This window comes from Zingiber officinale, chromosome 9B (assembly GCF_018446385.1).
Source record: "Zingiber officinale cultivar Zhangliang chromosome 9B, Zo_v1.1, whole genome shotgun sequence".
NCBI lineage: Eukaryota > Viridiplantae > Streptophyta > Magnoliopsida > Zingiberales > Zingiberaceae > Zingiber > Zingiber officinale.
In genome coordinates, this window is record NC_056003.1 from 100697523 (window position 1) to 100719908 (window position 22386).

At 40.0% G+C, this 22386-nt stretch overlaps 3 protein-coding genes across 3 annotated transcripts; 1 reads left to right on the forward strand and 2 right to left on the reverse strand.

Moving 5' to 3' along the window:
- Positions 1-11052: 11052 nt before the first annotated feature.
- On the reverse strand, positions 11053-16214 carry LOC122025597 (glucose-6-phosphate 1-dehydrogenase, chloroplastic-like). The gene is made up of 10 exons (XM_042584431.1): positions 15925-16214; positions 14476-14702; positions 14293-14387; positions 14083-14197; positions 12861-13066; positions 12632-12781; positions 12439-12559; positions 12082-12311; positions 11773-11973; positions 11053-11469 (listed from the first exon to the last, which is right to left on the reverse strand). Exons 1-10 carry the CDS (start codon positions 16106-16108, stop codon positions 11214-11216), a joined length of 1785 nt encoding a protein of 594 aa, XP_042440365.1. The 5' UTR covers positions 16109-16214; the 3' UTR covers positions 11053-11213.
- An 812-nt stretch (positions 16215-17026) lies between these two features.
- LOC122023230 (CLAVATA3/ESR (CLE)-related protein 4A-2-like) lies at positions 17027-17494 on the forward strand. Its single transcript, XM_042581305.1, has one exon. The coding sequence runs from the start codon at positions 17027-17029 to the stop codon at positions 17492-17494; it is 468 nt and encodes a 155-aa protein (XP_042437239.1).
- A 231-nt stretch (positions 17495-17725) lies between these two features.
- Positions 17726-20313, reverse strand: LOC122024594 (protein NUCLEAR FUSION DEFECTIVE 4-like). The gene is made up of 3 exons (XM_042583249.1): positions 19713-20313; positions 18581-19509; positions 17726-18507 (listed from the first exon to the last, which is right to left on the reverse strand). Exons 1-3 carry the CDS (start codon positions 20046-20048, stop codon positions 17997-17999), a joined length of 1776 nt encoding a protein of 591 aa, XP_042439183.1. The 5' UTR covers positions 20049-20313; the 3' UTR covers positions 17726-17996.
- Between the last annotated feature and the right edge of the window lie 2073 nt (positions 20314-22386).

The window sequence follows — 22386 nt, forward strand, 5'->3', positions numbered from 1 at the left end:
TCTCCGGAAGGGGTTTGGTGAAAATATCAGCTATATTTGACTTTGACTCAACATATGTGAGTGTAATGTCTCCCCTAGCTACGTGATCTCTTATGAAGTGATGACGCACTTCAATGTGTATGGTCCTCGAATGATGAACTGGATTTTTAGTTAGGTTGATCGTGCTAATGTTGTCACATAGCACTTGCACACCCTTATAAGAAAGTCCATAATCCTCTAGGGTGTGTATCATCCACAACAACTGTGATACACTCTCTCCCATGGCAATATATTCGGCCTCGGTCGTGGAGAGAGCAACACAATGTTGCTTCCGACTTGACCAACTAACTAAAGATGAACCTAAAAATTGGCAGCCCCCACTAGTACTTTTCCGATCCAATTTGCATCCAGCATAATCGGAATCGGTATAGCCTATCAAATCAAAGGACTCCGTACGAGGGTACCACAGTCCTACTCTCATTGTGCCTTTGAGATATCTCAGAATTCTCTTAACTACAATTAAGTGAGATTCCTTGGCACAGACTTGATACCTAGCGCACATGCCCACAGCAAAGAGTATGTCCGGTCGACTAGCTGTGAGATATAGAAGACTACCAATCATGCTTCTATATTGCGTTAGATCAATTGGTTTTCTACTCTCATCATTGTCAAGGCGAGTGTTTGTCGCCATTGGAGTGGACACTTCCGTAGAGTCACTCATATTGAATTTTCTAAGCATCTCTTGAGTGTATTTTGTCTGATGGACATAAATTCCATCTCGAGTTTGTTTGATTTCAAGTCCGAGGAAAAATGTCAACTCTCCTACTAGACTCATCTCAAACTCACTTTCCATGTGAGAAATGAATTCATTCAAATAGCCCTTGTTATTTGAGCCACAAATTATGTCATCGACATATACTTGGGCTACAAAAATATTTTCACCATCTCTTCATAGAAATAGTGTTGGGTCTATTTGGCCTCTTACAAAACCCTTCTCTAGTAAATAGGTTGACAGCCTTTCGTACCAAGCTCGAGGTGCTTGTTTAAGCCCATAAAGAGCTTTCTTGAGCTTGTATACGTGGTTCGGAGCTTCGGTACTCACAAACCCCGGTGGTTGCTCAACATAGACCTCTTCTTTGATGAGACCGTTTAAGAAAGCCGATTTAACGTCCATTTGATAGAGCTTGAAACCTCTATGTGCAGCAAAAGCTAGCATCAAACGAATGGACTCTAATCGGGCCACGGGAGCATAAGTCTCATCATAATCGAGACCTTCGACTTGACTATAGCCCTTGGCTACAAGTCTTGCCTTGTTTCTTACAACTTCTCCCTTTTGATTTAACTTATTTTTGAAGACTCATTTAGTTCCAATAATGGTGGTCTTCTTAGGTCTAGGAACTAAGTCCCACACTTGGCTCCTTTCAAATTGACCTAACTCATCTTGCATAGCTAAGATCCAATCAGGATCGTGCAATGCCTCATCAACTATTTTTGGTTCAATCTCTGAAATCAATGCGACTTCATTATATTCATTTCTAAAGAATGACCTAGTCCTAACCCCTTGTTGGATGTCTCCCACAATTTGATCTTGGGGATGACTAGTGGCTAACCTAGACTGCCTTGGTGTTGGCGGTGCCTCATGAGTGGTCTCACTCGGCACAGGCAAGGACTCAATATCAGGCAAAGGATCAGATTGAGTTCTTTGTTGCCTTTGCTCATCAACATCAGAGTCAACTTCGACTCGTTCTTCATTTTGATCATTCAAACTTAGATTTCTAAGTTCAAATTGAATTTCTCCTATATCCCTTGGTTGATCATTTAAGTTAGGGATTTCTTCAAAAGCTACATCGAGGACTCTTCAATCAATTTAGTCCTATTGTTGTAGACTCGATAGGCTTTTGCTGGTAAGAGAGTACCCGACCAGTATCCCTTGATCGCCTTAGCCGTGAACTTCCCAAGATGATCCTTGGTGTTCAAGATAAACACCTTACAACCAAACATCCTAAGATGTTTAATTGTAGCGGTTTCCCAAACCAAAGTTCATGGGAGTCTTTCCTAAAACCTATGTATTAAAACTCGATTTGCACATAGCAAGTGTATTCACAGCTTCAGCCCATAAGTGAGTACTCATTGAGCATGCTTCGTGCAGCCTCTTGTAGGACTCGGTTCTTTCTCTCCACAACCTCATTTTGCTGTGGGGTCCTTGGAGTAGAGAACTCATGCCTATATCCCTTTTCTTGACAAAACTCTAGAAACCTATGATTTTGAAATTCCCCACCATGATCACTTCTAATGATTTTAATTGTTGTAGATTTTTCATTTTCAGTTCTTCTACAAAAGGAAATAAAAATATCTATAGTTTGGTCCTTATGTTTCAAAAAGAAAGTCCATGTGTATCTAGTAAAATCATCAACGATTACCAAGCAATATCTACTTCCATTCAATGATATTACACTACTGCAATCAAATAGGTCCATATGCAATAAATCTAGTAGATGTACTTACAGTGCTTTTACCTTTATGAACACCTTTTGTTTGCTTACCCTTTTGACATGCATCACATAGTTTGGTCTTGTGGTACTTGATGCTGGGTAAGTCTCGCACTAAACCTTGGTTGGCCAACTTCCGGATGTTCTTCATGTTTACATGTGCCAACCTTCTATGCCATAGCCAAGACTCTTCTTCTTTCGACATGAAACACTTAATCAAAGCATTAGTAGCACTTTTAAACGATACTTGATAAATATTATCAACCCTTGTGCCTACTAGTACCGTGTCAAGTGTGTCAATGTGTTTAACCAAACATTGACTTGAATGAAATTCAATTGTGTAACCCGTATCACACAATTGACTGACACTTAGGAGATTAAAAGTCATCCCCTTGACTAGAAGGACATTCTTGATATGGAGACATTCGGATATATGAATGTCTCCAACTCCTACAACCTTAAGGCTACCATTGTTACCAAATGACACATTACCTCTATTTTTGTTTTGAATGGTAGAAAACAGTGATCTGTCCCCGGTCATGTGCTTGGAGCATCCACTATCAACAAACCAAGTTGATAGATGCTCCCCCTCGACCAATGCCTACAAGACACGGAAGATAGAGGTTTTAGGTACCCAAATCTTGGGACCTAATGCTTCTACAACAAAAGACCTAGGAACCCATGCCTTGGTCATACCTTTCCTAGTTCCATGAGCCCTAGAAACATATGATCTACTATGTTGAGTTCTAGACATTAGAGAAATGAAACTCGACTCCTTGGGTTGATACCCTAGCCCGGCCTTGTTGTAGACTGCCCTTTGGGCATTTAGAATCATGTCTAGAGTCTTAGAGCTAGTTGAGAATTTCTCAAGCATTTTCTTGAGTTTCTCAACCTCACCCTTTAACGCCTTGTTCTCATCCTCAAGGACTTCTAGATGTAGGTCATCGACCTCATCTTCCCTAAGGGTCCTTAAGGTTTCTACTTCTTCTTTTAACAATTTATTTTCTGTTTTTGACTTTTTAAGCAATGTAGATAAGTGAGTGATAGTCTTATAACACTTTTCTATATGAGAAGAGGTTACCTCTTCATCATCCGACGATGATGAAGCCGCGGTTGAAGCGTCGCTCGAATCTCCCTCACTTCCGGAGTCCGAAACTTCCCTTGCCATAAGTGCTAATTGTCGTGTGCTCTTTTCCATCTTCTCTTCTTCCTCCGATGAGCTTGATGAGGACTCATCCCAAGTGGCCTTGAGAGCCTTCTTCTTCTTGGCTCTTTCCTCCTTCTTTTTGGCTCGTTCCTCCTTCTTCTTATGTTTTGGACACTCACTTCGATAGTGTCCCTTTTTGCTACACTCATAACACGTAACATTAGTTTTGTCAATATTTTGTTCACTAGGTTTACCTTTTCCTTTGTATCTCCTGCTCCTTCTCATGATTCTTCTTACGAAATTCGCCATCTCACTTGATGATGATCCACTTTCATCATCGGATTCTAAGGAAGAGGTGGATGAGGAAATCTCCTTTTCTTTCTTCTTTTCCTTCTTCCTTCTTCCATCCTTGCTCTTTGGTCCTGCAAACAAAGCAATACCCTTCTCTTTTTGACCTTTGTTAGCAAGCTCATGAAGTTCCATCTCACAAAAAAATTCATCTAATTTAACAATAGAAAGATCCTTGGATACCTTGTAGGCATCTACCATAGATGACCACAAGGCATTCCTAGGAAAAGCTTTTAGAGCATACCTTACGAGATCGCGATTCTCCACTCGTTCGTCCACAGAGTGTAGACCGTTGATGATCTCCTTGAATCTCCCATGAAGCTCACTTACCGTTTCATTGTCCTTCATAGTTAGATTTTGGAGTTGATTCAAGAATAGGTCCCTCTTGGCAATCCGAGAATCTCGAGTTCCCTCTTGGAGCTCGATGAGTTTGTTCCATAGGTCTCTTGCACTCGAGAACGGACCTACCTTGACGAGTTGGTCCTTGGCGATTCCACATTGCAAGGTGACCATAGCCTTGGCATCGGCTTGTGCTTTGCGGAGTTGTTCGGTAGACCATCTTGACGAATCAAGTTCCTTACCTTCTTCATCCTTTGGTGGTGTGAAACCTTCCTTGACTGAGAACCACATGGCAATGTCGGTCTTGAGGTAATACTCCATGCGGCCCTTCCAATATTGAAAATCTGCTCCTTCGAAGTAGGGTGGTCGATTTGTGCTAAAGCCTTCCTTCATAGCCATCCTTGTTTGGCTCTTTGGGTTGTTAAGCCGAAATGAAGAGCACCAGGCTCTGATACCACTTGTTGGGATCTTAGATGGCTAGAGGGGGGGGGGGGGGGGAATAGCCTCTTTAAAAACTTAAGCAGAGAGTTCTACACAGAAACTAGTTAGCGCAGCGGAATAAGCAAACTAAAAAAAACAAAAACCAACACACAAACACTGATACACAGATTTACGAGGTTCGGGGATAACTTGCCCCTACTCCTCGGCGTGTCCGTAAGGTGGACGACTCCTTGATCTTCGGTAGATCGCACCCCGGAAGAATTCCGGCTAAAGATCCTCCTTCTAGGTGGAGTAACCTTCCCACAAAGTCTCAAGAAATATCTAAGTTAAAGCACGAGACTTACAGAAACTCGGTGGCAAAGGAGAATAGAAATGCTTACAACCACGCGAGGATCAGTAGCAGAAAACAGAGATCGCAGTTCACCCGAGAGCTCAAGAACTTCGCACAACAGCACAGACTTTTCTTTCAAGCTTTCTTGTTCTGTTCTTGTTCCCCTCTCGCTGTTTTTACTGTTGGTTGCTACTGGGAAAGCCTAGAGGTTCCACTGTACAAAAATTTTGTACAAAGGTCTGAACCTTTTCCTAGCTACCATGTGTTCTTTTAAATTAAATTTTGGATCGCCTGCGGAACTTAACACGTTTGATCCAAAACTTAATCTATTTGTTCTTTTAGGTTTTGACTTGGATCTCCTGCGGAACTTAACACGTTCGACCCAAATCACCTTAAGTTATTAATTCCATTAAATATTAATTTCCATAATTGGTTCCCAGTACTGACGTGGCGAGGCACATGGCCTTCTTGGATATGGGAGCAACCACCACCGACTAGACAAAACCTTTTATAGAAATCTAATATTTAATTTCCTAAAATAACTTTAGGTTAACCGAAAAGAACAATCAAATCACAAGGAAAAATAAAACAAAAGAACACAACTTCGAAAAACATATTCGAAATACTAGAATCGTAAGCCTCTTGTATTTGGTATTATTTCCATAAATAACTAGCATGATGCGGAAAGAAAAATTACTAGTTATACCTTTTAGAAAGACCTCTTGATCTTCTACCGTATTCCTCTTCTAACCTCGGACGTTGTGTGGGCAACGATCTTCCGAGATGAGAACCCACCAAGCACCTTCTTCTCCTCCTAGCTAGGTTCGGCCAACACAAAGAAGCTTCACCAAAGACGAAGAACAAAACACCAACCAAGCTCCAAGGGATACAAGCTTTCTCTCCTTCTTCTTCTTCTTCTCCAAGTAGTATCCGGCCACCACAAGAGCTCCAAGCCAATAGAGAAGGTTCGGCCACCACCAAGAGGAAGAAAGGAAGAGAGGTTGGCCGGCCACAACACCAAGGAAAAGAGGGAGAGAAATAATAGAGGTTGTTCACAATGAAGCCTTCTCTACCCCCTCTTTTATAATCCTTGGTCTTGGCAAATAAGGAAAATTTATTAAAAATTTCCTTAATTCTTTTGCCATTGAAAAAGAAAATTTATTTAATTAAAAACAATTTTCTTCTCATCAATTCATATGGTCGGCCACCACAAGCTATAAACAAGGAGAGTTTTAATTAATTAAAACTTCCTAATTTGTCTCCAGAAATTTATAAAATTTCTCCAATAATTTAATCCCTTCATGGTTAGTAAAAAGAAAATTTTATAAATTAAAATCTTTCTTTTAAACATGTGGATAAAAAGAAAGTTATCTCTAAAAATTAAAATCTCTTTTAATCTACAAATAAGGAAAGATATCAAATCTTTTCTTAATCTCTTGTAGAAACTTATAAAAGAGAATATTTAATTTTTAAACTCTCTTTTAAATCATGAACATGGTTAAAAAGGAAAGTTTTCTTAAAAATTTAAAATCCACCTTTTAATCAACAAATAAGGAAAGATTTCAAATTTTAAACTCTCTTTTAAACATGTAGATGATTTACAAATAAGGAAAGTTTTTACCAAAAATTAAAATCATCCTTTTAATCTACAAATAAGGAAAGAGATTAATCTCTTCTCTTAATCTTTTGTAGAAAGTTATAAAAGGAAATGTTTAATTTTTAAACTCTCTTTTAAAATCATGATATCCACATAAGAAATAATTTTAATAAAAATCCTTTTAATATTCTAGTGGTCGGCCACCTAAGCTTGGGACCCAAGCTTTGGCCGGCCACCTACATGACTCATCCACTTGATCTTGGCCGGCCCTAGCTTGGGTTCCAAGCTAGCTTGGCCGGCCCCATTGGATGGGTAAGAAGGTGGTATGCAGTGGGTATAAATCTCTATATACTAGAGGCTACGATAGGGACCGAGAGGAGGAATTGGTTTTGGTCTCCCGATGAAATTAAGCATCCCGTGTTCGCCCTGAACACACAACTTAATTTCATCAATAATAATTCATTCCACTAAAGAACTATTATTGAACTACCGCACCAATCCCAAATTACATTTTGGGCTCCTTCTTATTATGAGTGTGTTAGTCTCCCTGTGTTTAAGATAACAAATGTCCACTAATTAAGTAAGTTACTGACAACTCACTTAATTAATATCTAGCTCCAAGAGTAGTACCACTCAACTTCATCGTCATGTCGGACTATGTCCACCGCAGGTTTAACATGACAATCCTTATGAGCTCCTCTTGGGGACATTCTCAACCTAGATCACTAGGACGTTTCCTTCTATAATCAACAACACACACTATAAGTGATATCATTTCCCAACTTATCGGGCTTATTGATTCATCGAACTAAATCTCACCCATTGATAAATTAAAGAAATAAATATCAAATATATGTGCTTGTTATTATATTAGGATTAAGAGCACACACTTCCATAATAACTGAGGTCTTTGTTTCTTTATAAAGTCAGTATAAAAGAAACGTCCTCTAATGGTCCTACTCAATACACTCTAAGTGTACTAGTGTAATTATATAGTTAAGATAAACTAATACCTAATTACACTACGACCTTCCAATGGTTTGTTCCTTTCCATTATGGTCGTGAGCTACTGTTTATAATTTATAAGGTACTGATAACATGATCCTCTGTGTGTGACACCACACACCATGTTATCTACAATATAAATTAATTGAACAACTTCATTTATCATAAATGTAGACATTTGACCAATGTGATTCTTATTTCTAGATAAATATTTATACCAAAAGCTAGGCTTTTAGTATACACTCTAACATTTACTGCTTCTCAAAACCTGATCTCTGCTGTCACAGATCTGGTCCAAACTGCGCAAATCAGCGCTGCAGCCAATCCCTTTTCCTCCTTCTCTGATTCTCTGAACTCACACCAATGATATCACAATCAACACTGGCGTCTTCTGAGCTCGAACCAATCCCCAGGAGTCAAGCAGATCGCAGCCAGATCACAGCAGTATCCATTGATGCCTGAAATGCACCATGCGCCGCTGAAACCAACAGAAAGACCATTTGTCGCATTCCTCTTACGAACTTAATTTGAAATTAGGCTTGGAATGATACCTGTTAACCTGCAAACTCAAAAGCTAACAGCACAGAGGATTACATCACATAAATGAATGAGATATATCAAAAGCAGTGAAGGAATCGTTGATACAGCGAACAAATCAGAGTGTGTGGATCGGTCACCAGACCGATCACAGTGCCTTGGACCGATCAGGCAACAGCCTGATCGGTCGTAGTGACCGATCAGATTGAGTGTGGATCGGTCCACAGACCGATCCACCTCTTTCTCTCTTCTGCAGGCTTTTCTCCTGATCGGTCTCCCTGACCGATCAGATTGCACTCAGTGTGCTACTGAGTGTTTTCTGATCGGTCTGCAGACCGATCAGATTTCACTCAGTGTGCTACTGAGTGTCATCTGATCGGTCATCAGACCGATCCGTGGAACTTAGTTTCACTGGATCGGTCTGCCGACCGATCCACTGATTCTTGTGTCACTGGATCGGTCTACCGACCGATCCAATGTGCCATGTAATGTCCACTTAGGTCCCTCTCTGACCTAATCCGGAGAACGAGCTACCGAGCCCTCTCTGACCTAGTCCGGTCCAGAGAACGAGCTACCGAGCCCTCTCTGACCTAGTCCGGAGAACGAGCTATCGAGCCCTCTCCGACTTCGTCCGGTCCAGAGAACGAGCTACCGAGCCCTCTCTGACCATTCCGTGCCAAGTCGCCATACTTGGACTTTTCCCGTGCCAAGCTCCCTGCTTGGACTTTTCACCAGATGTCTTGACCCATCTGGATTTCCCTTGCCTGACTTCACTCACCAGGACTTTCCCTCCCAACTGATCAACCTCGATCAGTAGTCATTCTGAGTTTAAACACTATCTGATACAAACTTAAATTAGTGTCAACATCAAAACAACAGCCAGGTCAGACTGTATCAACAGGCTTGACTCATTTACAACCCTAGCCACCAAGGTAAATTCGGAAAGCGTAGGTGGCTCTTAATGTGGTGCCCCAGCATAACAAGTAGTTTGAGCATCACGGGCATAGAATGCACCCAAGCGTGAGAATCAACCCCTCATTGCATGAGGAGATGCATGCCCTGTCTCTTACCATCGTATCAAACCTCAGGATGCAACACCACATTGTCCCCTCGGGGCGGTGCTGTAGTTGAGGCATGAGTGTTACTACATAAGGTCTTAGGATCGAAACTCAGGATGTCCGAGCATGTCTTCCCTCATACCTTGGCCACCTGCACTAATGGCTAGTAGCCACCTATGATTTACCTTCTCTGTATTGGCCTAAGGACGAGTTGGAGGAGGAACTGGGGACGAGCGAATTATCTTTTACCACATCAGGGTGCAACATCACATTACTTTATTTTATTTTATTGTTAACCTAGGTATCTAACTTTTCGAAGCGATTAGTCTTGGAGTTGATCGACCCCACGGAAGTTTTCCACCTACTACTAGGATAAAACCAAGAAGTACAAGTGACTCTTGATGTGGTGCCCCAGTATCACGAGTAGTTTGAACATCAGGTGTAGAATGTTCAGCATGAGAATTGAACCCTCATTGCATGGGAAGACACCCTCCCTCTTACCATCGCATCAAGCCTCGAGGGGAAATACCACATTATTTTATTTTATTGTTAACCGAGGTATCGAACCGACTAGTCTGGTTACTAGGGTAAATCCTAAAAGCGCAGATGACTCCTGACGTGGCTCTTCTACATCACGAGTAGTTTGAGCACCGCATGCATAGAAATGCCCAACGTGAGAATCAAAGTTTAATTGCATGGGGAGACATGCACCCTGTCTCTTACCACCGCACCAAGCCCCAGGGCAACACCACATTATTTTTTTTTTGTTAATCTAAGTATCCAACTCTTCAAATCGACTAATCTTGGAGGTGACTGGTTTGGCCACACAAAAGTTCTCTACTGACCACTAAGGTAAATCGAAAAGTGCAAATGAACTATGCAAGTAGCCTAATGTCATAAGTAGTTCAAACTCCCTAGGTGTAATGTGCTTTGGGTGGGGTTTAATTTAAACTCTCATTGCTTAGGGAGTCCGCCCCACCACTTACCATCACACCATTACCTACCCCATTGTTACTTTATTTTTTTTAACCAGGTATCTAGATCTTGCGAGCCGACTAATCTCAGGATGGATGGTTCGATCCCACATTCCGTCCACATCGAGAAGTGCGTGTGATTATCCGTCCGGAGTGGCCAACTTCCTAGGTTTGTCATCTCATTGGAGGAAAAATTCCTATAATACGTCATAGCTATGATTCAAATTGTAGATGCCTGATTAACCGCTGGAGTGTTTGACCACTGTGCCAAAGTCCCAAGAGCAAACTAATGTGTTGTGAGTATGGATCGCACATGTGACCTGCAGATTTTTTTTATAATAAGTATTCATATCTTACCAACTAATCTTGGGTAGACCGTCGTCTGACCCTACATTTCACCCACTAAGTAAATCTAAGAAGCATGGCGACTCCTAATGTGACACCCATGTGTTATCAGAAATTTAATCGCTGCCGATGCACATTGTGTGGGAATCAAATCCTCAAAGAAATATCAAGCCTCTTGTCACCACACCATGCCCTGAGGTGCCTGACCATTACTTTATTGCTGCAAAAATATAGTAATGGATGATAGTTTGTTTGTAGATAATCTACATAGAGGTAGATTTTACTTCTTGGCAATTTCAGAAGAAAAGAAAAAACATTGAGCTCCAAAATTTTGTCATTTTCCCCAAAAATTTTGGAGCTTTTAGATAATTAAAGTACTCTTACAAATTCATAAATTCTACTCACTTCACACTCATAATTGTTAAAATGCGTTTCAACTGCATTGACTGATTGAACTCAAGATAGTAAGCGGTCTGCATAATAAATTGAATAAATGTTGTCAAAATTTCAGTTGATCAACATAGTATCTCATGCAAATGTAACTCACTTCGTGAGAATATTCTCTTAGTTATGTTATTGCATCACTAGATTCCACTAAAATGACAATAAAATAATCAAGTTAATCAATCAATATCTGATGCACCGAGATCTCCCCAGCGAACATTGTATTTTGAGGCAAGATAGTGTGCGCCAACTGGTCCACGACTTCCATAAGGGTAGAGCTCGGGGGAAATTTTCTTCTCCTCCAACTCTTTGAGCAGTGGAGTGAACAAGTTCCAAGCAGCATCAAGTTCATCAGACCGGATGAATAATCGTCGTTCACCCCCAATAGCATCTAGAAGTAGCCTCTCATATGCATCGGGAATCTCTTTAGAATACCTACCAAAGCCAAAACACATATAAGAGGGAATGGAATTACTGGTTTTGGTTGACGAGGGAGTAATAATAATGCTAGCAATAACAACCATTATGAAAACGTTGATAATTTTTGGTAAAGCATGAATGAGCCACGATCACAAGAATTTTGAAACAAAATTGTCAAATGTACAAAAAAAAATGAAGAAAGAAATCCAACCAAGTAAGTAGTAAAGTAGGTCTTCTATTTTGAAGGTATTAAGGAAATAAGTGTGTTAAGTCATTGGCAAAATATCTCTTCGAAAGAGAAGTGATTTTTTTTTGTACCTTGATGAGTATAGAAGATTCAGATTACTGCGGTCCAATCTCATCCCCAAGCCAGGAACCTTGTTATTAATCTTTAAGTATATAGCTTCATCAGGTTGGACCCTGATAACAAGTTCATTGGTAGCTTGTTCTCTATCAGTACCAAAATTTTGCTTGTAGAGATTGCCAGGGACATGTCGAAACTGAACCCTAATCTCCGCTCTGCAAATAGAATTTTCAAGAATACCAAATTGTGTCACTATATATGCTGATGTTTATATGAGAGTGGTAACGAGTACCTAGAAATGCATAATGGCATTTGCAACCTACCGTTTGGTATGCAATGCTTTCCCAGCTTTCATTAGGAAGGGAACCCCATCCCATCTTGCATTATCTATGAAAAGCGCAGCTGCAGCAAATGTTGGGGTAAGGCTCCCTTCAGGGACAGTCTTATCGTCTGTGTATCCAAGATGCGTCACTCCACCCTTTGTGTGGCCCTTGTATTGTCCAATGACTACATTTTCCAATTGCAATGGCCTCATTGAACGGAGAACTTTCACCTGTAACATGTGGAAAGGCATGCTTTAGAAATAAAAGAAAGTTCACTCTGCTACTATGGACAGAACCAAATAGGCAACACTAAAGCCTGATTTAGAGAAGCATCTTCTAATCTCATCACATGCATACCTTTTCATTTCTAATGTCTTCGGCATCTAAGCTAGCTGGAGTTTCCATTGCAAATAAAGCTAAAATTTGGAGAAGATGATTCTGCATAATATCTCTGATGATTCCATAGTGATCAAAATACCTGCATCACAAAAAATTTAGTGGAAAGAGTCTACAGAAGGAAACTCGAAGGACAATAGTCTTTAGGCCTCACCCTCCCCGTCCTTCTGTACCAAAATCTTCAGAGAAAATCAGCTGCACATTCCTGATATATTTCCTAGACCATAGTGGTTCAAAAATAAGATTTGAAAATCGAAGAACAGATAGATTCTCGACAAGTTCCTTCCCCAAGTAATGATCAATCCTGAAAAATTAGAAATATGGTAAGATACGGAATTCCAGAATTGACAAACATGAAAAAACACATGAGATCAACTTTTCACCTAAAAATTTGATCTTCATCTAGGTACTGTTTTAGTCCACTTGTCAAAGCAGCAGAAGATTCAGAGTCACGACCAAATGGTTTTTCAACTATTACTCTGGTCCATCCATTCTTGGAAGAAGCCGATCTGCTTGCCGACTTCACTACATCTATAAATATGTTTGGTGGAATTGACAAATAAAACAGCCGGTTTGACACCCTCCCACCCTATACAGCAAATAGAAAATTCAAGTATGTTAACTCTTCTCTACGTATTGGAACATTTTTGTTTTTTGGACAAGAAATGCTTAATCGAGATAAATGTTTGATGACAACCAAGTTCAAGCTACAGGCTATCATCACAGAATTTGTCAGAAACAGGAAACCACATTGTAGTGCATCTTTGTACATAAAATTTACAATAATTGGACATGTTAAAGACGATCTTCTAAGTAAAAAGACTCAACTCAAAAGTCCACAATTGTACACTTGCAGACATGAGATACTGAAATAAACAAGAAAGATACCAAATTCAATTAGGCATAGAAGCAATTCTCACGTGGATCTTAGATACCTGGGAGCATTCACATAAGTGGGTAAGGAAAACAATTTATATATATATATAAATTATGAAATCTTTTATTTCTAGGATGGTCTATCTTGTAAAGTAAAATCAAATTATCTCCTGGTTTTAAGAAAATAAATCTCCAAGAAGAAAGCTTCATTCCTAATTGATCATTAGTATGACATATCGAATGGTTGACAAACTTTGTGAAACTCATACAAATGGACCGAGCTGGAATGAAATCAGCAAGTGCCAATTGCTTTCGGATGACAAATCTAGCACATGACGAATCATACTGACATTCATCTGATTAATAAATAAAAGAGGTAGAAATCAGTTGAAATTGAAGGAGAAAAGGAAGAATTAGGTTGTGGTGCTGGTGATGTAGATTTCAACTCAGGAAGTTTTTGGATGTATCCCTATGTTTCAAAAATTCTCTACTTCAGTCCATCATATGGTTTACTTAACCAGTTTTACTAAAGAAAAAGGGAATAATTCATGTTAAGTTACCTTGATTAAATAACTCATCTGATGGACTAAGTGAAGGATTTTGAAAAATAAATGAGTATATAAAATACCAATAAACTACATGGGATGTACATGTACCCTGTTTGGAAGCAGATTCCATTTTAAAAATCTAATAAATCAAGATATTCAACTTCTAGTAAGACAAACATACCTCATGCTCTTTCAGCGTCTTGTCAAGCTCTGCAAAATTCTCCTCAGAGTCATATTGGCCTGAATGATAGAAGCATCGTTTTAGGAATTTTTCTATCTTCTCATTGCAATTCTCTCTGGCAAAATCAGCATAAACAGTCAGGTCAACAAAATGCTAAGTTGAACCTGAGCATAAACCAAATCATGAATAAATGCATAAACAATCTGTCACCTTTTATCAATTCTGCAAGTAAGTGTTCTGCTAACCATGGTTCTTAGTTCAGCATCAGTCATCTTACTTCTAGCATAACCAAATATAGTAAAGTTCTGCATGAAAAAAGAATGTAAGTAGGCATTCAAGCAATGTTAATGAGCACAATGAGCTACAAGAGGCAGTAGATGAGAAAAGTCAGACCTTTGGAAGACAATGTTCACAATATAGTGCAAATAGAGCAGGAAATATCTTCTTTTTAGCAAGGTCCCCAGATGCTCCAACCACGATAATACTAAATGTTGGTTCCCCATCATTTGGATTAGGACTTGTGACATGTCTGTATTCCAGTGAAGATAAAGCGAAAACACCACTATTTTCTACATTCTTGAAGGGAGCTTCTTTTGCAGCAGATACAGGCACACTTATAGCTGCAAAATGACCACGAAAGGTTTGTATTCTCATTAAATATTTTACTATGAAATTTTTATGATTAAAAAGGCACATATCTTGGAAAAGACATAATTCTTATCAAATGGAGCATTAATGAGACACTTGCTAGCTCTCCCTAAAAGAGGAGTCATTAGAAAGGCTCGATGCATAATGGAAAAGTAATCAAGATACCTAGTGGCATTCCCTCATGTTATTCTTTTCCTTGTCTTTAATGTTTTAAATTATATATTATTTAGGTTGCCTGATATTAAAAGGGTCTATCGATAGGCCTCAATGCACCATCATATTAGGGTATCTCCAATCGATAGAGCTCTACATGAGCTTTTTTTATGGTTCCAATATGTCACATCAACATTATAAAAACTTATTGAAACATCTCCAATGGTTAGAGCTCTAAGAGAACTTTTTTGTGGTCCAATTCATAACATATAGTTGCATGGCTCCATACATATTACATCAATTTCAAGACAAAAGAACATGTTTGAGTTTTCACTACTCTCTTAAAGTACAAATCTCGAACCTTACCTCAACAATGGTTCAGCTTTTTTGATTTTACAAACCTCTCACAAACCTTTCATTGGAGATACCCTAAGGGCAAAGGTAACAGCGGTTATATCTTTGGTGCACAAGAGGACAGTATTTAACCCGCATAAAAATTAAAACTTCACATTATGATAATGAGCTTAGGCTTGCATTCTATTTCTTTTAAATCATTATTTGTTTATTGTATTGATTTGATATATTTGATCATTTACATATAATTAATGTTTATATAATTTTTGACCGAAATTGACCTAATGTAATATTGTTATCAATAATTTAAGGAATTAATGTTCATATTATACAACACCACATCCTCCTCGAAGGCAAGATCAAGCTTCCCAATCTCTCACCGTGAGTCATTATCGCCTCACCCTTCTCCTCCAAGATCGCAGAAATTTCTCTGAATTTGAGTTTGGGGGAAATTTTCTAATTTGCTATTAGTTTAGTTTTATTAGATTAGTTCTAACTATAGACAAAGTTAAATGGAGAAAAAAAAAGAAAGAAAATTATTTCTGGATTCTTACCTGTCCTCATATCTCTCGTTTACACGGCTACCCCTCTCATCTAGTTATCCTTCTCTAGGCCCGACGCTTGGAACGTAACACAGGGATCCAGCAAGAACAGGGAATGTAAAAAGAAAAAAGAAAAGGCATTCACCTTCTTGCTTGCAGGCAACTCTTAATTTCCAATGGCTCGCAGAAGAGTTGGACACTCCTCCAGCTAAAACCCTTCCAGGAACAGACGCGAGAAGGGTGGACGATCTGATAGAACGGAGGGCGCTCGAGGGATCGACGGCGGCAGTGGCGAAGGAAGAAGGGCATCTGGCAGCGCAAAGGGTCATCTCGCCAGCTCCGTGTCGAATTGTTTATCGGCACCAAGGAGGGATTTTTAAACGAGCGACATGAGCGTTTGAAGGGTGACGGCATCGAACGGAACGAGTCTTTTCTGCGAACAAATTGGACCTGCAATGCATTCCTAATTTACGGCTCTCGGTGGAAGAGAGAAGAACGGGTCCACCGTCGATCTGCGGGTCCCTCGTGATTGGACGGTTCGGATCCGGTTATCACATATAAATCATCGAAAGAATACGAAGAGTTGTTCAACGCGCATGTAAATCATTTTTTTTTATTTATTTATAATAATTCAGATTCGGAATATAAACGAACTTTTCAATTATTTCGTGTATCATGAATTTAAAATATAATTTATATATATATTTAAAGATTCATTTTTAAAATATTTTTTTGATTGAGAATGAAAAATAAATAAACTCAAAATAAAGTAGACTTTCAAATCAAAATTTATTTATGAAATAATCAAATTTAATAAATAATTTTTTTATTATTATTTGATAGATTGACGTCTATTCTACAAGTCATGGAATTGAATCGGAGATTTACTAATCCGTCAAGTGGACTAGCCCATCCTACACGGTCAAATGACAAATTTTCGAGTCGATACGGACGGTCATGTGACAGCTTAAAATGGAATACAATAACTGCCATGGTGTGCTTGTCCAATTTATTGAGAATTGAATATGTATATACAGAAGAGGATAACATGACCATATACTTACATGCCAACCATTTAATGCCCTTATCTTTACGTTTCTAAACCTGCAGATTGTTGTTCTATCAACAATATCAATCTTTGGGTATGGTGTCCGCAAGTATAAAGCGTAGAGCGCTGATACCTCACAACCAACCTACATCCTTCATCTGGAGCGTCGACTACGTTAACCTTTACAACTACAAATACAATGGTTCAAAGAGCATCTCCCTATGTTTCATTAACTGTGTTAGCAGTCGTATGCTGCTTTGGTTGTACCTCTGGAGCAAGGGTGCTGCAGGTAGTTCCAGGTGTCTCGATAAATCATGGGGATCAAGGTAATGGTGGTGTTGGTGCAATGCGTAGTGTACCAGGTGGCCCTGACCCAATCCATAATGGTGTTGAATTTGGTGTCCAAGACATTGATGCTACGCGCACAGTTGGAAGTGGTCCAGAACCAATACAACACAGTGTTGGTTTTATTGATATAAAGGATGTTAGTGCAATGCGTAAGGTACCAAGTGGCCCCGACCCAATCCATAATGGTGTTGAATTTGGTGTCCAAGACATTGATGTTGGTGTTATCGATAGAAATGATGTTGAGACAATGCGTTTAGTCCCACAAGGCCCAAATCCAATACACAATCCTGATCAAAATGCTAATGATGGAATGGTTTAACAATGTATGAGTTTGAACATGAATAAAAGCTGAGTCTTAACTTTATCTTGATTTTATTGCTCTCTTTGTATGTTTCTATTGATCATACGAACAACTCTTGTGAGAAGTGAGAAGTTTCTTTATACAGAATTAAAGAGAAACACATGCACTAGATTCTTATCCTCAACATAATGATTTTATGAGCTTCAATGCACTTCAAATGGGTAAAACATCATCCATTAATATTGGAGCAGCCACATGAAGATGAAATGGAAAACTTCGAATTGCAATGAGATCATTAATCAGAAAGTATATAATGAAATGTAGAAATGTTTTGATTTTGACACAATCAAATTACAAGCATAAAACACAAAGGCTACAAGCCAATGCCTCTAAATTATTGGTTGCTGGATAAACATAATCAATACACCAGAAAACATTCAAGACGTACCCTTCTCTAAATACACAATTTAGAAACACATAATGAATTGTTGGCAGGCACTTTTTTCCCAAAGGTTCCGAATTATTTGAGAGTTCTACTATAAAGGTTTCGGTACACAATTCTAGTCCTGTAAACGAGAATCAGACTCAGAACAACGGCGATGGCGCAAAGTCCCGACATTATTAGTGAGCTGAGGAAGAAACAGATGGCCCCTGTGCATTTCACTGTTTCCTCCCCACTGAATGAAGCAACTTCGAATAATCTTCGGATTCGTACAAGTGATTTGTGGTGTTTCCGGGCTTGCTGCTCTGCTTCATAATCGTAGATTACGCTGGCAATCAGGCCAGAAAAGATTAGTGAGCCTGCGGGATTAGCTACTGTGAGGAAATTGTACAGAGCTCCAAAGTTCTTCAAGCCAAACAACTCAGATGCTGCAGCAGGAACAATGGCCCAGTGAGCTCCATATCCAAGTCCAACCAGTAGGGTTCCTATGTACATTGTTCCAGGCCAAGCCATGGCAAAGAATAAGTGTCCAATTGCCATTACAACCTGAAAGACTGCCAAAGCCACTGGCCTAGGATATGCATAGTCCCTGAGAACAAAATTTTTTGTTAGCATCAAATCATCTTGAAAACTTTTGCAACTAAGTGGCATCAAATTCATACCTCACAATAACCTCGGACAAATAGCCTCCGCCTACTCTTCCAAGAAAGTTCCAAATACTGATCATGGACACGAAAATATGAGCTTCATCATAGCCTAGAGACTCACTCATCTGGCCGAGATTGTCGATAACCGTCAACCCTGAACCTGATCCCAGCAGAAGAGAGATGAACATGAGCCAAAAGTCTGCCTTTATGAGTGCCTGCATCAGGGTGAAGTCCTCTCCCCTGTGAGGTCCTCTCCTCTTCTTGACCCTCACAGCTCCATCAGCAGCAGCCAGGAATAACTTTGCCTGCAAATGAGCAATTCTCTTCTGCCTTTCTGATGCCGGGAGAAGGTCAACTTCCTTGGGCTTCTCGTCCTCGAGCTCACTGAGGATGACTTCGTTTTGCTCAGCAGACTTACTCGTCTCTTCTTTGGCTGGCTCGGGCAAGAGAGGCTCTTCTACAGGGGAGACGACATCAAAGTGGAAGGTCAGCAGCAGAGGAACGACAATTGGAACCAGCAAGAGGAACAGCAGCCCCACAGTGAACACCACAACAACAATATGGCTAAGCTCAACGAGGTCTTCAAGGATCATGACACCCATCAAATAAGCTGCCAGAAGCAGGCAAATGCTGTAGATAAACACGAAGCTGGACGGATCAGAAGCTCGCACTTGCCGGTGGCCACCGACGGGCCTGACAATGAACATCAAGGCGATGATGACCATTGATGGACCGACAGCCACCATGTATATGAGAGCAGCATGATCAGGTGTGTGCATCATGGCAAATATTTGTGTCAAGATTGCACCGCTAAGACCGGCAAAGCCCTTCAGTATCCCTACTATAGGGCCTCTGGCCTTAGGGAAGTTCTGCACGCATGAAACCAGAGCAGCAGTGTTGTAGTATGTCTCTCCATTAGTCCCCACAAATATGAGAATGCACATCTGTGATCAAAGGGAAGATGCAATTAGAAAAGGATAACTTGTCATAGTGGATAGTATCCACTGAATGGAACTACAGAATTCAACAATTAAAGCATGAAGCTGAACATGCTTTTTTTTTTTTTGTTTCAAACAAATGTTTCGATCTGAAAACAAAAACCAAGGAGATGAAGTGAAGAAGTAGCAGGAGAAGAGTTGGTACTTACCGCCCAGAGAGGCAACTGGGGCGCTCTTCCGGTGACGATGAGCCAAACCCAGCCATATCCCACAAAGTTCTGCAGCACGCCGACGAGCAGCGCCGCCCAGAGCGGGAGGATCTCACAGAGACTCCCGGCGAGGAAGCCGATGCTGTCGCCCAGGTCTTTAGCCACCCCCAGCCGGGCAATCTGCCGCTGGTTGTAGCCGAGCGCGCTCTTGATCACCGGCGACAGACTGCCGAACAGGTATCCGATACCTGCCACCGACTGCACCCACATCGCCGCCACGAATACCAGCCATCTGTTGTTCAGCAAGGACCCCAACCTGCCTTGCTCCTGGCCCATTAGCTCGAACTCGCACCACCTTCGCCCCTAAAGATTCAATCTTTCCCCGCCGCCCTACTTTGTGGGAAAACAAAGATTCAATTTTTGTCAAAAATCAACCAAAAGAAGCATCAATAACAACTCTTTGGACGCCTGTTTACAGCTTCCTCCTACAGAAGATCGAGTTTTTGGTGATGGTAGCCAATTCTTTGATGAAGAAAAACGTGTTGCATTGAGTTTAATAAGAAAAGGTTTGAATTTTCTATTTCTACCCTGCCTCCTCAGTGGTTATCGAATAGATCCCTTTTAAAATTATAAATTGTCGGCGATAAGGACGACGCCGAGAACGACTAGATCTGAACGCCAGCTGGCGGTGACATCAAGCCGCCTTTAGGATTTCATACGGGCACTAAAACATAAAACGCCATTTTTATCAAATTTTTCGGTAGACAACAAATTTAAACAAATACCTTCGAAGCATTCTTCTTATCGGTTTAAATCACTCATCGGTGAGGGTTTTGGGCGGCGCATGATAATTTATAAAAAAATATCTCTTATGAGGGCGGCGCAGATGGTAATTTATCTCGTCTGGAGCAAAGATCCATCCGTATTGACTCTACCCAATGGCAGATAATTCAAATATGGAGTAAGGATTTTTACGTGAAACAGAGGACGATATTTTTTATCTTCATCGGTAGAATCCAATATTATTTTGGGCTGCACGCGTTGTTTGCACTATCAAATTTATACTGATAGCGTGTGAAAAACTTCTGGAGCAGGAACGGGTCAACCTTATCAAAAGGCAGCAGTGAGAGACCATTCAACCGTGAAACGATCTTTCCTTTTTCACTATCAGTAGTGTTCGCATCCCTGTGGACCAACTCCATCTGATTCTCGTTGGCATCATTAGTGATCGCAGAGGATCATTTTCATGGCTTGTCTTTGTTTTCACAAGTGGCTGTAGTATGTATGAATCATGGAAATGGTATGATAGCCTAAGTGTCACTTTTGCTTGCAACGTTGAAACGTCGCGAGCTTCTATGGCAACTGTTTTGAACATATCTTGATTTCTGTTGGCATTTTGCTTTGTGTTTGACATGTTCTTGACGCCATTAATTATTACCATGAAATTGAGCCCGTGGACCAAATCCTTATTGATGAAGAACCACCATTATTGTCATTATTGTCCTGAAGTTGAGCGCTTCGACCAAACGTACTGTTGATGCCATGAAATGATGTGGGGATGTCTAAAGTTCCCTTTTCACCGATAATAATAATAATGCTTATGTGATGCATGACAAAGGAAGTTATTGGCTATAAAATGAAACAGGTTGATCGATATTGGTGTTTCCAAATCCAACCACGCCACTGAAAATAATTTTATTTACAAGAAAAGGAAAACACCAGTCTGGAAAGAATATGAGCATGAGGGCACAGCACAAAGCAATCAAAAGAAAAAAGGTTACTTATTTTCATTTTTTTTTTAACCTCTCGGTTGAATCAAAAGAAGATTTTTTTTATATTAAAAAAATCAAATTGAAGATGATAATTTCTGTTTAACTATGTATTGAGAAAGTTATGAAATGTTTATTGTCTTTAGTTTGGCAAGTGTTATGCATTTTCCTAGAGTGAAAACTCTAGCTAAAACATCTCCCTTTATTTCACTTGGTCATTTCATCACGGGTACGGTATCATCTAGCCAACTTAATTAACCTACGCGTTGACTTTTATATGATGAAATGGTCAATTTGCCTTATTGGACTTGCTTAGGACAAATTTAATTATTATGGCATGTATAATATTTGGAATCACACATTGATAATTTCACACTTGTATTTTTGACCATAAAGATTCATCAAATTGAAATGATTAATTTGCTCTAATGGAATTAGAGTGGTTAAAATGAAGTTTTAGCTTTTTAAAAGCTCCCATATAAAATGATTAATCAGCGTAGGTAACGTTGTGGTACTTAGCCTAGTGGTCTTAAGCATTTTAATATATAGAGATTCATTAAGGTGGAATAACTGAGAGAGGATCTCTGGTCCATTTTTGTGGCCTAAGGGATGGTCAATTATCATCGGATCACGATCGTTATTTAATCGTAATTGGTTGTAATCTCTCCCTGGATTTACCTTTCCATCCAAATTATAGTTTGGGTCGACGTGTGCGGCCGAAGACCGCCAGCGGTGGATGGGTGGTCAGGCGCTGAGCGGGAGGTGACCTTCGAGCATGCAATATCTGACCGTCCACCCTGATCCAAGCTATAATCTAAATCGGAAGATGAACCTAAAAAGAGATCGCAATCAACTACGGTCAAATCGTAACCGCGATCCAACCACAATTACATTAGCGATCATCC